Here is a 14,884-nt window from a genome sequence, read left to right as displayed (position 1 = left end):
CATTTCTCAAAGTTTTCTTCCTCCTATTTCATGAAGTTTAATTTTTTACTTTAAATCATAGTGATGCACGTATCAATTGCGACTTTTTTTGCTATTTTGGTGACTTTTCTTTTGAATTATGTTCAAAATTCAAGTGAGGAAGATTGAAAATTTATCTTTTTTTTTTTTTACTTTCAACAGGTTCTCTTCATATACTTTTTGAGAAAATTGCTTCTGTGTTGTGCTATATTTGATAGCAAACAACAACAAATATTTGCTAACTAATATGGAATTAATGATGAAGTTTCTTAAAAAGAACCAAAATTATTGCTCTCTTGCTTGCCACAATTAGTATATTATATTGATTATTTTTTAAGGTACAAACATTTTGTATGTCATTGCATTATTTCTAGAATATTTGTATAGCCACATTTCTTATTGCATACTAACAAATTTTTCATATTTGTTCTTCTCTTATTTTTGAGCATAATAAGATATTAAGTTTTGGTGAAACTAAAAAATATCTAAAATACACTATAACAAAAATATTTTTTATCGGTAATAAATATGAACATTCACAAGAGTGCTACAATATTTACCGACATTAATTAATTGTTATTTAATTCAATGTTTCTATTGACTTTAAGGACATTTATACAGAGTATCAATTACCTCTGAAAATACATATTTAACGATAATTAAGTTATTAATTATCATTAAAAAATATTTTTGTTGTAGTGATAACTCATTCTTTTGATAAAATTTTTAAATTTTGATAAAGAAGAAATAACTCTTTCTTTTTTATTCTTTCAATTAAATTAAATTTGCGAACTGTAAACTTGTTACAACCCCAAAAGATTATATTTTTGAAAAATATATTAGAAACATGCCTTTTTCTTCTTGATTGTTAGGAAAATAAGGTCTTTTTATAATAATTTTCGATATTTATGTGTTCAAGTACTCACAAAATTATGTTGTGAGATTTTAATATGTTACGTGTCAAAATTTTGATTTGTTATATCCTTTGTGAAACATTCAGATGTCACCTACTTCCTGGTTTATAATTGCATTAATTTTTTGTAACTACATATCATAACCATAAAAATAACTATACTTTAATCCAAATAAGTTGGGACCGGTGATATGAAACCTTAAAAATAGCAATGACTATTTTGAAACAATGACAAAAAATAATTTATGATAATAACAATTTTAGGGTCATTTTGATCATATTCTTGATATGGCATACAATAGTAAAAAAGAAATTGAATGAGGTTAATAAGAAAGGAGTCCAAGATCGTCCATTGAATTTAGTTACTAATGATCTTGTATGGGCCTGATTTCCCACTTTACTTGGGAGTGTTGTTGTTCAACAGTTTTTTGTGTCTTTTTTTATGTCTAATATTATAATTTCTTACAATTTAAAATATTTCATTACATCTTACCAACTATTTCCAAGAAAATTTTCTTAAACTTCTATCTCATACTTCAAATCTATCTATGACTCATAATTTTTGTAAAACAAAAATAAAATTTTAAAATATAGCACTTAAAGATTTCGAAGAAACGTTTTTTCTAAAGATAAATCATTTTTGCCAATAAAGTATTGAAAATACGAATATTATTAAATGATCAGATGTAAGCTTAATAAAATAGTCCAATCCCATGCGAAGCACAAATAATTTACCTAATATAATAATAAACAAAAGCACATTCACTCCAAGTACCCTATATTTTCAAGAAGAAAAGTTCCAAATTTCTCTCTTTTACTTTTGACTAGGACTTTAAATTATCAAAATCATTCTTAAATTCTGTTATTAATCAAAAGCAAAAATAGAGTAATATTTTAGGATAATATTAAACCAAAAGTCTAATAATAGTCAAAACCATTCAATTTTGGATTATACAGACAAACAAGATGATTAATGGGTAAATTCAAAGGAAGTTAACACAATCAAAACTTATGGGGAAACAACAATTCTGATCTCTGAATTATTATTTTAGTTTAATTTTGATCTTGTGTTATTCGATTAAGTATTAAACTTTCAATTAATTAAAATATGTCGTTTCAATTTTTGATCAAATGTTATATATTTAAATTACATAATTAGTATGTTAAATTTTAAAAAAGGAAGATCCCGAAATAATTTTGAGAAGCACAACACCCCCCACCCCCCACCCCCAAGAATAAAAAACTTATCAATTCATGTCAAATTTAAGTTAAATCCTTTTGAGAAATAATTTTTTTTAATTTGAAGTTCTGTATTATTACGAAAATGGACTAGTTTCATTACTTTTAAAAGGCCTTAAACTTCTTGTAAATATTTAACCTAAATATAAGTATTTTTATGGTTAGATACTATAAAGTCATAGGAAGAACAAAAGTCACTAGAAAAATAGGCTAAGAATAAAATTTCTTCAAGTCAATGAATGCTCAAAAGGAGATAAAAGGATTGGAATAGGTTATTCAAATTTGAATTGAAATTGATAATTTGACTATTGAAATTAATAATCTGAATCGATAATTTTATTATTGAGTTAATGATTCGGTTTAATGGGTTAATGATCCAAGTATGAATTTACTACAAACGTCTTATTAACTTATTGGGTCAAGTCTCTATTTGTCCATGTTTCTAATTGGTTGCTCCGATAACTCGATTGAAAGTTTAATTAATTACATTTGTATCACTTTTTATGTAGTAATGATTTATCTGCCTCTTTCTACTTTAGTGAAATAGGAAAAAGTCCAATGACTAGTAGCTACTCTGTAATGTTCATTAAAGACTAGTTCATTAGTAATTCTTAACGAGAATTGTGTAATCAAATCGATAATGATCACGATGAATAATATATTTTTTCTTTTTAAAGTATATTTTTATTTTTATTAAAGTATTATGTTTTTAAATACTAATTCTGTTAAACATATGATATCTGTCAATTTAAATGACCAAAATAACACATTTTGATTAATCAAGGTCCCATGTGCTTAGCCAAATAACACAAGAATCAGAATCAGAATAAAATAATAACACAGAGATCAAAAGTTCTATTTCCCCAAACTTATAATAGAAAACTAATAAACATCTCTCCCCTATTAATTTAAAAGTGAATTTAACATCAAAAATAAAATTATCGTGTTAAAGAATATTTTACGCTAATTCGTTTTATTTGAATTTCAGAATGAAAAACGAATATTGAGTACAAAAATAGAATATTAAAAGTTAGCTCAGTGCAATTAGTTCTCGCAATATACCTTATCTGAACAAGACTCAGCTACAAAAGTTTATAAAACACAATCTCATTCTGCATTTCTAACAATACTTATTTTCACATCTCAAACTAAAAAATTTGTGCAGTACACTAAGTTTTGATTATGCGCAAAACCTGAAGACAATGACGTAGCAATTGGACACCCTTTGTCGAAAAAACAAGAAGCATATATATATGTAAAATGATACACGGAGCGATTAGATAACATATTTTGGATATCCTTAACATAACAAACTGGTATTTGTAGACACTCTTTATGAAATTTCTGACTCCGACTCTGCCTGAAGAAGGACCAAATGGGACTACACAATTTAACCTTCGATTATAAAAGAAAACTATAACATATCTTGAACTCAAAAAACACGACACACTAAACTCTAGCTATATATAAGATCCAAAAAAGGACAAGACCTCTATTATCAACAATTTTATGATAAGTGTCAAAAACACATTTAAACTATTTACTTTTTTTGAGTTTCATATCTAAACTATTGAAAGTGTGAGTTTCAGATCTAAACTATCACTTGTTAGTTTGAGAAACATACCACTGAGGTGTATTTCTCAAACTAAAAAGTGATAGTTTAGATATGAAACTCAAACTTTCAGTAGTTAGATATGCAAATTAAAAAAAAGTATAATTTATGTGCATTTTTGACACCTATCTTTTCTATATTTATATAAAATATTATTTTGAAAGTTTGAACTCATTATCTCATAATTACATGATAATTACTTTATCAGTACAACTTTATTTATTAAGTGAAGACTCGATAAAAAAAGGGAAAAGAATAATGAGCTAGTAGTGAAGTATCCCAAAGCCTAGACTTCTTCAATTTAGAATCACATCCTAATATTTCCAAAACAAGATTCCACCTTTCTTCTTCATCTGGAGTTCTTGTTAATGGATCCCATGAACTTATCACAATCAACATTGTAAACTCCTTCTTGTCTCTGCTAATCCAGAAATCCCCATTTGAAAACCTCCAAAATCTGCAAATTCAGTTCCAATTCAAGCTTTTCAAGAACTAATACAGCTTCATTTGAGCGATGTGAAAGAGAAAAGCTTGTGAATTTGAGTTATATTCCTTGTGGGTTTTTTGCTTTGGGTAAGAAGGACAAAGTAAAACTTGAAGTGGGTCGACTTTGAAATGGTACGAAATCGAGTTTTATAATCAGAGATTGCAGTGTTTTTGGGAGTCAAGAAAAAATTGATTTTGAAGTATGATTGATCAGTTCATCAATTTTGTTATTCGTCCGCCCAGGTTGGTATATCATCAATTCTTTTTTTTGGGTGCTTCTTTTAGGGCATTGTTTTGAGGATTAATTGAATTTAGCTCTGATTGTTGTGCGTTCTACTTGTTATTGTTTCTCCATCTGCTTAATTGGGTAATGTAGGGTTGAAATGCATAGTCCAAGTAGAATGTTCTGTTGAATTTTAGTATTTCTTTTCCCCCTTGAATTTGATCAAACTATGTGAATGCAAAGATTATATTAAGTCATATGTTGCTGTATCAGTCGGGGAAGCTTAGTTGGTTGGTTGGCTACCTGAATTTTCATCTCATTGAGGGTTCGATTCCTACCTTGTAAACCCTTCCCCATTTCCCCTACCCCATTTATTTTTAAAAATGAACAGATAAATAGAATGTAACTGTGTCAGTAGAAATGAAGAGGGAAAAGACTTATCTCAGATGGAGAAGTTCTTTTTTCTTTTCTTTATATAGCTCAATTCTTCATTTCGATCAATGGATTGGAACTTATTGCCAAAAGGTCATGCAAAATGGTACCCAAGAGTGTGGCCTAGTGGTCAATGAAGTGGGTTGATAATTACAGAGTCTTAGATTCAACTCCCAACAAGGTTCAACCCCCGCCAGAGACAAAAAAACACTAGCTTTTTGTCTATAAAAAACAAAACTAGCTGAATTCTTCTCATCTATCCGCAAGCTGGCCCGGACACCATGGTTAGCCCAAAAAGAACAGGTCATGCAAAATGAATGAGAGAAAAAGGAACACTGAGATTGGGTAGGACTTGCATATGTCTAGATATTCATATTTTCTGCCTGCTTAGGATGGAGTTCTTTTCACGATTTATACCTCTGACAAGTGATCATGATAACTATTTAGAAGCCCAAATGAAATAGTTTCTGTATTCAGTTTGTGATCTTTTTCTTTTTTGGTGAGGAGTTTGTGATCTTGTTCTGAACTTATTCTGTCTATTCTTGTTATCAAGGGAGCTACAAAGTTTTTTCTCCTCTTGCTTTCTCTAGCTATATATCATGGGATGCAAGGGGATGGTTGTGGGGGTATGGTTAGTTCCTCGACCTTCTATGCAGGAAGGCTGATTATACAGTTGTGCGGTAGAAGGGGGTGGCGGTGGGGAATGTATAGTCCCTTGACCTTCTGTGCAGCAAGGCTAGTTTAACCCTATTGGTCTATCTACCCTTGGCTTGCCGTCCGAGATTTTAATGTTTGCAGGCATGCATTTAATTAGTTGTAACCTGTGAAGTCATTTGAGCAACAAGAATATACCTATTTAATCTCACCTTTTGAATAGGGGAACTAAACATTTTCCCTTCAGCAGCTGTAATGTTTTTGCCCTAGCAAATATGCTACTGTCAGAAATTCCTTTTCCCGCATTTTGGGTTTAGAACTTCTGAAAAGTTGTTGCATGTTTTCCTGGAGATCAGACCGAGTTTCAAACAATGCACTGCCAGCTCTCAAGGGTTTCTTAGTTACTTATAAAAAAGAAGATATGCACTACTATTCATTCAGATCTGCCTGCAGTATGTTTGCTACTATTTTCCTAGGTGTGGGAGTTGTCTAATTATCCACCCCAATTCTTTTAACTAGGTCTCCAGCTTGATATATGATATACCCACCAATCCATTTTCTGTTTGGTCTTTGATGCAATAGAACCTTGTTCTATAAAGCATCAATCTACCATCGTCCGTCTGAGCTTTTGATTTGTTTGATAGTTGTTTAGAGGTTTGTCAATTGCTCTCTATTGTATAACAGGGCAGATTACAATCCAGACCAGTTTTTATGGGAGAAAGAGTTCAGTCTTGGGGGCAGAAAGTACAAAAGGGAAGACTTTGAGGCAAGTATGGTCACCTCTAACCTAAAGTGGTCACCCTTGCTCATTTGTGTAGTCATTGTCTTCTAAATAATTCGATTATCCTTGTTTCATCTATTTATTTTTTTGCAGCTTAAGAATGAAAGAGGTCATACCTTGCGATGCAGTCATTATACTCCATCATCATTTCCTGATGGTGCTCCTCTTCCTTGTGTTATATACTGCCATGGAAACAGGTTTACTGTTTGCTTTTATGACTTTTAATTCATTGACGTGAACGCTAATCTGCTTAAGTTGTGATTATCTTATGAAGAGTCGATACATTATATAGTACATTAGGTATTTAATTGCTCCACTAATCTTGTTAGGCTGTAGACCTTTTTTATATAGTCACATACATTGTAGTATGTATGAGGATTGAGTAAATATTTACTGAAATGTATTTTATGTTCTATTGTCTTATTCTCAAAATTGAGCTTTATCTTCCGTTCTGGACCCTGCAGCGGCTGTAGGGCTGATGCGAATGAGGCAGCTGTAATACTTCTTTCATCAAATATCACTGTGGTAACCCTTGACTTCTCGGGTTCAGGCTTGTCAGATGGCAACTATGTTAGTCTTGGTTGGCATGAGGTACTGCCTTTTCTTTTTCTTGCATGCATTATTTTTGTGGTGCTTGTGATATATGAATAACTCTTCGTTTGCGTATCAGAAAGATGACCTCAAGGTAGTTGTGTCACATCTGAGAAGCAACCTGAAAGTTTCACGCATAGGTCTATGGGGACGGTCTATGGGTGCAGTTACAAGGTATTTTCACTTTGCGTACTTCAATTGCTAGTAAATTTTCAATCCAAATTCTTCTGGAAAAGACAAGTTAGATTCTAGCTGACTGTTTGACTATGATTCTGATTTCTTTTTGTTTCTAAATAATTCCATGATCACAATTTTAATAATTCTGTTTAATGTACCAGCCTTCTATATGGAGCGGAAGATCCTTCTATTGCTGGAATGGTCTTGGACAGTGCCTTCTCTAACTTATTTGATCTAATGATGGAGCTTGTAGATGTCTACAAAATCAGGCTTCCTAAATTCACCGTATGGATCCCCTTCTTTTCTGTGGATGGACATCTATAACGTGATCTGAAACAAGTACTTGCATATTTATGATCTTCTTAGAGGGTGGTTAAAAAGAAATCATTTTGTATGACATCAATTTGTGCATAATTTTTTTTCATACAAGTGCATTACTATCTTGTGGGTTTTATTTCATTATATTTTGTATATATGCACTTGGTCAATTTGTTATGCATCGGGAATGTGGTTTGTTTCCCAGTTTTAGTTTGTCTTTTCCAAACAGTTGCACGGGGAAAGAAAAGGACCAAATTATGAGTTCAGAATGAACTTTTTTCATTGGCTCATTCCATATTTTCTAGGCGGAAAGGTTTAATATATTTGGCTTTACTAGTTCAAGATCATTGATGAGAATATGACTGCCGGAAATCATGTCTACTGGATAATTTACTGAAAACTATCTCTAATCGGCTGCATATAATCTGCTCTATTTGTGTCCCTTCAAGCTAAAAAATGCATATTTTGTCAAAGCTCCCTAGTGTTCATCAAACAGAAGGAGAATGCTAGAAGAAGAGTGTTTATAGTCTTAAGAAAGTTTGAAGTACTTGCAAACGCCTGTGTCATTCTCATAAGGTATTGAGATCTTACTCTCTTTATTTCTGCAGATAAAGGTTGCTGTGCAGTATATGCGACATGTCATTCAGAAGAAGGCAAAGTTTGATATCATGAGACTTAATTGCTTACAGGTGCTTGAGCTCATGGTTGTCTCGAGTCTAATCCATTTGTCCTTTGAAGTTGATAAAAGCTTGTTTAATTCATGTAGTTAATTTGTTTGATAATGCACTTAATTTGGGAAAAAAACATATACTCATATAACTAAGCTGAGCATTTGAACAGGTTTTAAGTTTTTCCAACTATGGTATGTATCTGATTTGGATTGAATGGGTATTAATATTGATGTGTCAAAAATTTACTGATTCTGGCAGGTTTCTCCCAAAACATATATTCCTGCTCTCTTTGGACATGCTAAAGATGATAAGTTTGTTCAGCCCCATCACTCTGATCTCATTTATAAATCATATGCGGTACAGAATATTTTGGATATCTTTAAAGTAAGTTGTGATGTGGTGAATTGTGTGTAATCTATTATTTTTCTTTGTACAGGGTGATAAAAACATTATCAAGTTTGATGGTGACCACAATTCCTCCCGACCACAATTCTATTATGATTCAGTGTCTATTTTCTTCTACAATGTCCTCCACCCTCCTGGGATTTCACCAACTAAAAGTAAAATAGAGAAATATTACGATTTAGGGGACATCAAGGTTGGTGCTGGAATGGATGAGGTAATTTTTCCCAGTTGTATTTTCAGACGAGTGTAAATAACTCATTAAGTTTCCTAGATTTGAATTGTTTTTTTTTTTTTAATTATTATTGTATTTACCAGATCAGCTCAATGTCTTTTGTCAATGAACAAAAGATTATATTCCTAACTAATTAGCAAGGAGAAGAAAATTCTGTTTGAACAAGAAATTCATAATTTTTTTAAAATTTTTTTGACAAGTGATGTGAAGCTCTATAGAAATAGCCAGCAAAAAGGATATGCTGGTTCAAAAGTTACATCCCAAACAAGCATTGCAATGAGTGTAACGAGCTAACAATATCAACGATGGCTACAAGACCATTTTACATCATCATTAGCCATGTTGTACCAAAAGCTAAGCAAAGAAATACATCGAGTCTTACTATTAACAATATTTCTGAGTTCTATAAAATCCTAGTGTTCCTTCCTTTCCAAATTATCCATAAGACCACAGCTGGAATGGTGTTACAAATAGACCGAGAAGACTTGTTAAGACCCGCTTTCTTCCAGTTCTGAAGAAAAAAGGGATGTGGAACTCTGTATGCACCAATAATCTTCTTGGTTTGTCTTTTGTTGGTTTAAGCGGGAGGATATTTTTGCAAGATTTTGCTGTAACTTTTTCGGCATTCTCTCCTTTCACCTAACACGACTTATGTGAGCATTGCAACATATAGTTGGTTCCGAGTCCAGATAAGTGTCACGGATTGATGGTCAACAATAATAATCTTAATATGATGAATCCTCCAAGTATTGTTATGTTCGCGAGGAAAACCTAGACATGCACCACATTAGTACCTAGATGTAGTGTTAAATAATCAATGAGGTCATCACATTGACACATGGATGTGAGGGAGTATGAGCAGTGTTTGGGACACCCGATGCAGGCTGGTTATAGAAGAAGTTCCATCACATCTATGCCAAGATTTGGTCCTACATAAGGAAGGGGTCCCACATATTAATCTTTTCAAATTCGGATGGAACAATGATTTGAATCAAAGAAGGATCGAGAATATCAAGGTATATTGTCTCCTACTTTGCCGGGTAAATCCAATTAAAATTACCATATTGCCTATACAAAGGAGAGAGTAAAGAAGCTAGCTTAAGAGTGTCAGTTTGGATAGACAGCTGGAAATTGGAATATAGTTCACTAATAAAGAAGTCAATAGAATTAGTTGATATATTAAAGAGGAGGATGGTTGATACTGATGTAAGTTATTATCAGTGTTTTGGATGGTGAAAGGCGACGAAAGGTGATAAGGGTCTGTTTTGCCGCAAGGCGAGGCACTCGCCTTTTTGAAGTGTCGCATCAATTAATAAAAAAATTAAAATAATTAATTACATATACAACCAATCAAAATCTCAATAACAATAACATATTAGCAAATATTTCAATTCAAAAACTTAAAATAGATAGTAGATACTAAAAAGTCTAGAACTTGAATGAGAAAACACAGAACAGAAGTAAATAAAAGTAACTTTGAAGTCTAAAGAAGAAGGAAAAAGAAACAGAGGAAGGAGAAAAGAAGAAGAAATACGTATTAGTTGGACTTTTTATGTCTCCGAAAAAGTCTGGATGGCTGCCGGAGAAGTCTAGTTGAGTCAACTAGTTGGAGTCATAGTCTAGGAGTGCAATTGTCCAAGTTTGGTAAGAAAACCCTATAATTGCCTTTTACCTTTAAAAACCTTCAATTGGTCGCCCTTTTTTTTTTTAAGGAAATACAAAAGGCAATGCCATTCTTACCTTTGTTGCCATCGTACCCCATGGCCTGTGTTTTGGACAGCGAGAGGCGACAAGGGCCTGCCTCGCCACACGGCGAGGCGAGCGGCGAGGCGCTTGCCTTTTTGAATTAAGCCGCCAATGAATACCAAAAATTAAAAATATTTAATTGCATATTTTAATCCAAAATCTTAATAGTAATAACAAATATTAGCAAATATTCAATTCAAAAACCAATAGTAGATACTAAAAAGGAGTCGCGCAACAGCAAATTTTGAAAATAGAAAAAAAAACCCTAATTTTGACTAATATCGTTAAGTGAAATCTTTGTAAAAAAATTAAATCAAAAAGGCGACGCCATGGGTCGCCTTTTGTATGTCGCCTCGCCTCATTGTGGAATGGCGAGAAGGGCTCGTCTCGCCTCGCCTCTCGCCTTTGGCGATGAGGCGCTCGCCATTCACAACACTGCCCATGGCATCACCTTTTGGAGATCGCCTCACCACAAAGCTAATAGGCGATGAAGGGTCGTCTCGCCTCGCCTCGTCTCAGCTCGCCTCTCGTCATTGGTGACGCGGCGATCACCTTTCACAACACTGGTTACTATATATGTGTATTACCTTGTAAAAAGAATAGTTACTATATTTCATATTTTTTAATAGTTAAGACGTTTGAAACTTCATAGTAAAAGGAAAACGGTCGGGTTGACTCTCCAAATTGTAATGGTCCATTCCTTTGGGTCAAAAGGGGTAGTTAAATTGGTGATATGGAAAATTGTATCTTGGCTAAAGAGTTTCTTGTATATGTGAGGGAGATTTTGGATAAATTTGATTGTATGATTAATTAGAAAAAATAATCACGGTCTCAAAGTTAGTTTTCTAGATTATGTCAGCTTATATGATTTTGATTAGAGAAGGGTATTTATAGGACTCACTCAATTTGACTTGCTCGGACTCTTCATTTTTGGTGCCGCACTCTTCTCGAAACGACATGGGTGTGGGATCCATGTCCGATTTGGTGTGCCGATTTTGGGTACTTTGGCCAAAATCGATTAGGAAAGTTTGGATAGTTTTAATGATTGTTGTAATCAATACAAAAGCTAAAGTGAAATGGAAGAAAATGGAATACCTTTTATATATAGATATTTCTTTGTCACTCCTTTTCCTTAATCTCCTTCCAGGATTCTCCTCAAGTTCTCTACATAATATCTTATAATTTACATTTTATAACTCCATTTTTAGATAATTAAAATATTTTTAGGCGAATCCCCGCACCCGCACCCATACATGGATCCATATCCCCGAATCTTAGAAATTACATCACGAAGAATCCAACCTCAAGATATGCACCCGTATCGGACACCTGCACCCTGAGTCCGAGCAACTTACGTAAAATGTGAAGTAAAATGACAAGGGTTTCACATATATATGTGTGTGTGTGTAATACATGTATGCTGCTTACAAGTAACTCTAGAACTTCTGTACTGCAATCACTTCATTCTTCGAGAAGTAATCGAAACTAATTTGATGTCTAACTTAGCTGTCATGAATTCTTCACATTTTTGTGTATTACTAGTAGTTCCTTCTCTATTTGACATGATTGTTAACGATATATATTTACTTAACTGTTGTGAATCATGCGGTCTGATGTACGTTTCATTTGCGGTGATCTATTCATAGAATCTCTTGTATGAGATAATTGCAACTCTTCGGAATGTTACTGCTGATACAGCAAGCTCTTCATCTGTGCCACCTAGCATTTCAACAGCTAAGTCTGCTGGCGAACTCCTTGCCGACATTGCCCCAATTGCTAGTTTGAATGTAAGAATTCTCTTTAACTCTCAAGTTCCCATGTTCTTCCACCCCTATCTCTTCCCCGATGAGTTTTTCTCAATGGCAGTGATGTTAAGTTGCGTCACTATAAGTTGATTGATTTGTTACTTATTGTAGGATCCATTTATTAATGGAGGAGAAGAACTTAATGGTCATGCTACTCCACAAACAGAGGTATGCAAACTTCTGTTTCAGTGCAGTTTACTCTTAAATGTGTTGACTCATCGATTAAAGCATTACTGGGAGTGGGTGCCCACACCATTTGAACTGTGGTACACTGGTTAAGGATTAAAACATTTGCATTCAAGTCAAGGGTTGTTGCAACTAATACGCTTTTATTTCTTTGACTTTCTCCATATCTGTTGCAACTCCTTTTCCTCTTTTCTTCCTTTTTAACAAATATGTTATTTCCTTTTGGAGAAAAAAGTTCTTTATTCTCTCATGTATCTCGTTTATGTCCAAGCCCCATGTCTAGTGGCTTTCAAATCCTTGCTCGGCCATCCTCAGAATCGTAGGTCCATTGTCTGATGTTCGGTGTCTTTAATCCTGCGTTTTATGTTTTTCAGTTGTCCAGCTGGTTTGTTATTTGGGATGAAGGATTAGATAAGGGATTGTTATCCCGAGATCTTTATTTGAGTTACCAGTCTAGATATCAAAATATATTATGATAAAACATTGCTGACACTTCGAATAGGGACCTTTGTTTTAAGAAGGATGGAGTGTCAGATTGATCGCAGTTTAAGTCTTTAGAAATACAATACTCTTCTTTGGTGCTGGTTTTGGTTGTTATTTCGCTATTACCAAAATTTTAGATATTCTGATTCTCAGGACAAGCAAAGTGGTGAAAATGAGGACTGTTACTCTTGCACAAGCTCAAACCGAGAGAGTTGGGGAAGGTGCTCATCTCTGGGAAGTGATGATGAGATTACCACAGATTTTGTAGATGCCGACAGTGGCAATCAGGTATTGTGCTTCTGCTCCCACTCTGATAATCAGATTTGAATTCCCATTGCCATACTTGTAGATAGCAGTTTTTTTGTCACCCCTCAATTTCATATAAAATGCAAGTTTGTACCCTGTATACAACTCACAGTTACATTCATATAGTAATTCATGCATTATTCAATTCTAAACACTCAAACCTTAAAAGTGTTTTCATCCTTTAATAAGATTCAATGCTCAATAGGCGCTTCTCATATTCATTATCTGGCCATGATCCGGACTTTGTCCGCAAGAATATCTCAGCCAAATCAATCAGAATTGTGTTAGTGCTAATGCAAGAGCGAGGACAATCACCTTTCCCACATTAATAAAGCAGATTTATTTCATATTTATGTTTCCATCATTTCTTGACATCAAAGTAATTTCATGTACACGTTCATTTGAGCTATATAAACCCTTCCTCAGCTCTAAACAAGGTTAGAGTGGATTGACCAAAATGAATGAATTCATTTCTCGGGTCTTTTCTTTGAAGCAGCTTTATAAAATTGCCTGTCTACATATATGTGTGCCTTAGATACTCTTCAAGGTTATATTTCCTTCTATCCTAATCTTATGGACCATATTGCTAATCGTGTTAAGTCCTAACTAATTATATTTGAAATGGAAGAGAAAACAAGTTTGTGGTATTTTCTTTTTAATCTCTAGTCCTTAAATATTATTTATTCATGCCAAATATTAAATTTTAAAAATAAAAATAAAAATTCATGCTCAATATCACTCTGAAAGCTGATCAAATTAACCCTCTAAATAAGCCTTTACACTTTGGGATTGAATATGATATCAGCTGAATGAAAAAAATAGTTCCAACTTGTTTCATGATATAAAGTTCAAGGGCTCCTGACTTGAGTCTATTTCAACCAGTAGTAGACTTTTTGCTTTACTCTTATGTACACTTCATGATAAACAGTTGTAAATTTCTGTTTGAGTTGCAGAGTACTGTAGATGTGCTTGTGACCCCTCTTCGCGATAACCAACATACTGCACTGGACTCATCAAAGGACGATGGAAAAAAGAAAGCTGCAAAAATCACAAAAAAATCCAAGCGCGAGAAGTTTGAAAAGTTGGAAGCTCTTAGCCAGCGATTACGGCTTTGTTTTCAGAAGAGAATTAACCATAGGAGATACAGCTCCTCCTAACCATCTGTTGCTATTCACAAGCACTGTTCCATAAATGGAGAAGTTGACAACTTTTTCTTTAGTGGCTCTTATGTGTATGCCTAGCAATAGTGTAGGTTTATGTAACTAATTATAACTCCCCTTATAATGTTAAATTTGTTGAAATTGGTTCAAGAAAATTATATGACAGTAAACTTTCATGTTTACCCTTTCTTTCAAATGTTTGGGTTTTAGTTTGATTATGCATCAAGTTTAATTATATGGTCCACTTTGATTGGAGGAGAAAATTCTTCAACAGAAAGATGGGTTCTTTAGGTCTCATTCAACCAAGTGATGCAGCTCAGACTGCTGGGTAGTTAATGTTAAAACATGCAGAAGCTTCTCACTTGATGTCACAAGCACTTGGTTCTCTTCACAATAATTTTGTACAAAATGCAAGAACTAAATATTGTCTTGACATTTATGTCTGT

General features: G+C 33.5%; 1 protein-coding gene across 1 annotated transcript; it reads left to right on the top strand.

Moving 5' to 3' along the window:
• Positions 1–4,006: 4,006 nt before the first annotated feature.
• Positions 4,007–14,620, top strand: LOC101251464 (uncharacterized). The gene is made up of 13 exons (XM_010320907.4): positions 4,007–4,511; positions 6,262–6,343; positions 6,452–6,555; positions 6,823–6,949; positions 7,029–7,123; positions 7,288–7,411; positions 8,053–8,133; positions 8,374–8,472; positions 8,552–8,734; positions 12,145–12,285; positions 12,415–12,471; positions 13,126–13,260; positions 14,232–14,620. Exons 1-13 carry the CDS (start codon positions 4,471–4,473, stop codon positions 14,433–14,435), a joined length of 1,473 nt encoding a protein of 490 aa, XP_010319209.1. The 5' UTR covers positions 4,007–4,470; the 3' UTR covers positions 14,436–14,620.
• The last annotated feature ends 264 nt before the right edge of the window (positions 14,621–14,884 follow it).

Source organism: Solanum lycopersicum, chromosome 4 (assembly GCF_036512215.1).
Source record: "Solanum lycopersicum chromosome 4, SLM_r2.1".
NCBI classification, from domain to species: Eukaryota; Viridiplantae; Streptophyta; class Magnoliopsida; order Solanales; family Solanaceae; genus Solanum; species Solanum lycopersicum.
Note: the sequence above shows the minus strand (reverse complement) of the source record. Positions and strands in the feature narration are given on the sequence as shown.

Coding starts and splice junctions, on each gene's coding strand:
- LOC101251464 (XM_010320907.4), top strand. CDS start 4,471: ATGATTGATCAGTTCATCAATTTTGTTATTCGTCCGCCCAG. Junction 7,124..7,287: donor TCTATGGGTGCAGTTACAAG/GTATTTTCACTT, acceptor TTAATGTACCAG/CCTTCTATATGGAGCGGAAG. Junction 12,286..12,414: donor CCCCAATTGCTAGTTTGAAT/GTAAGAATTCTC, acceptor TACTTATTGTAG/GATCCATTTATTAATGGAGG.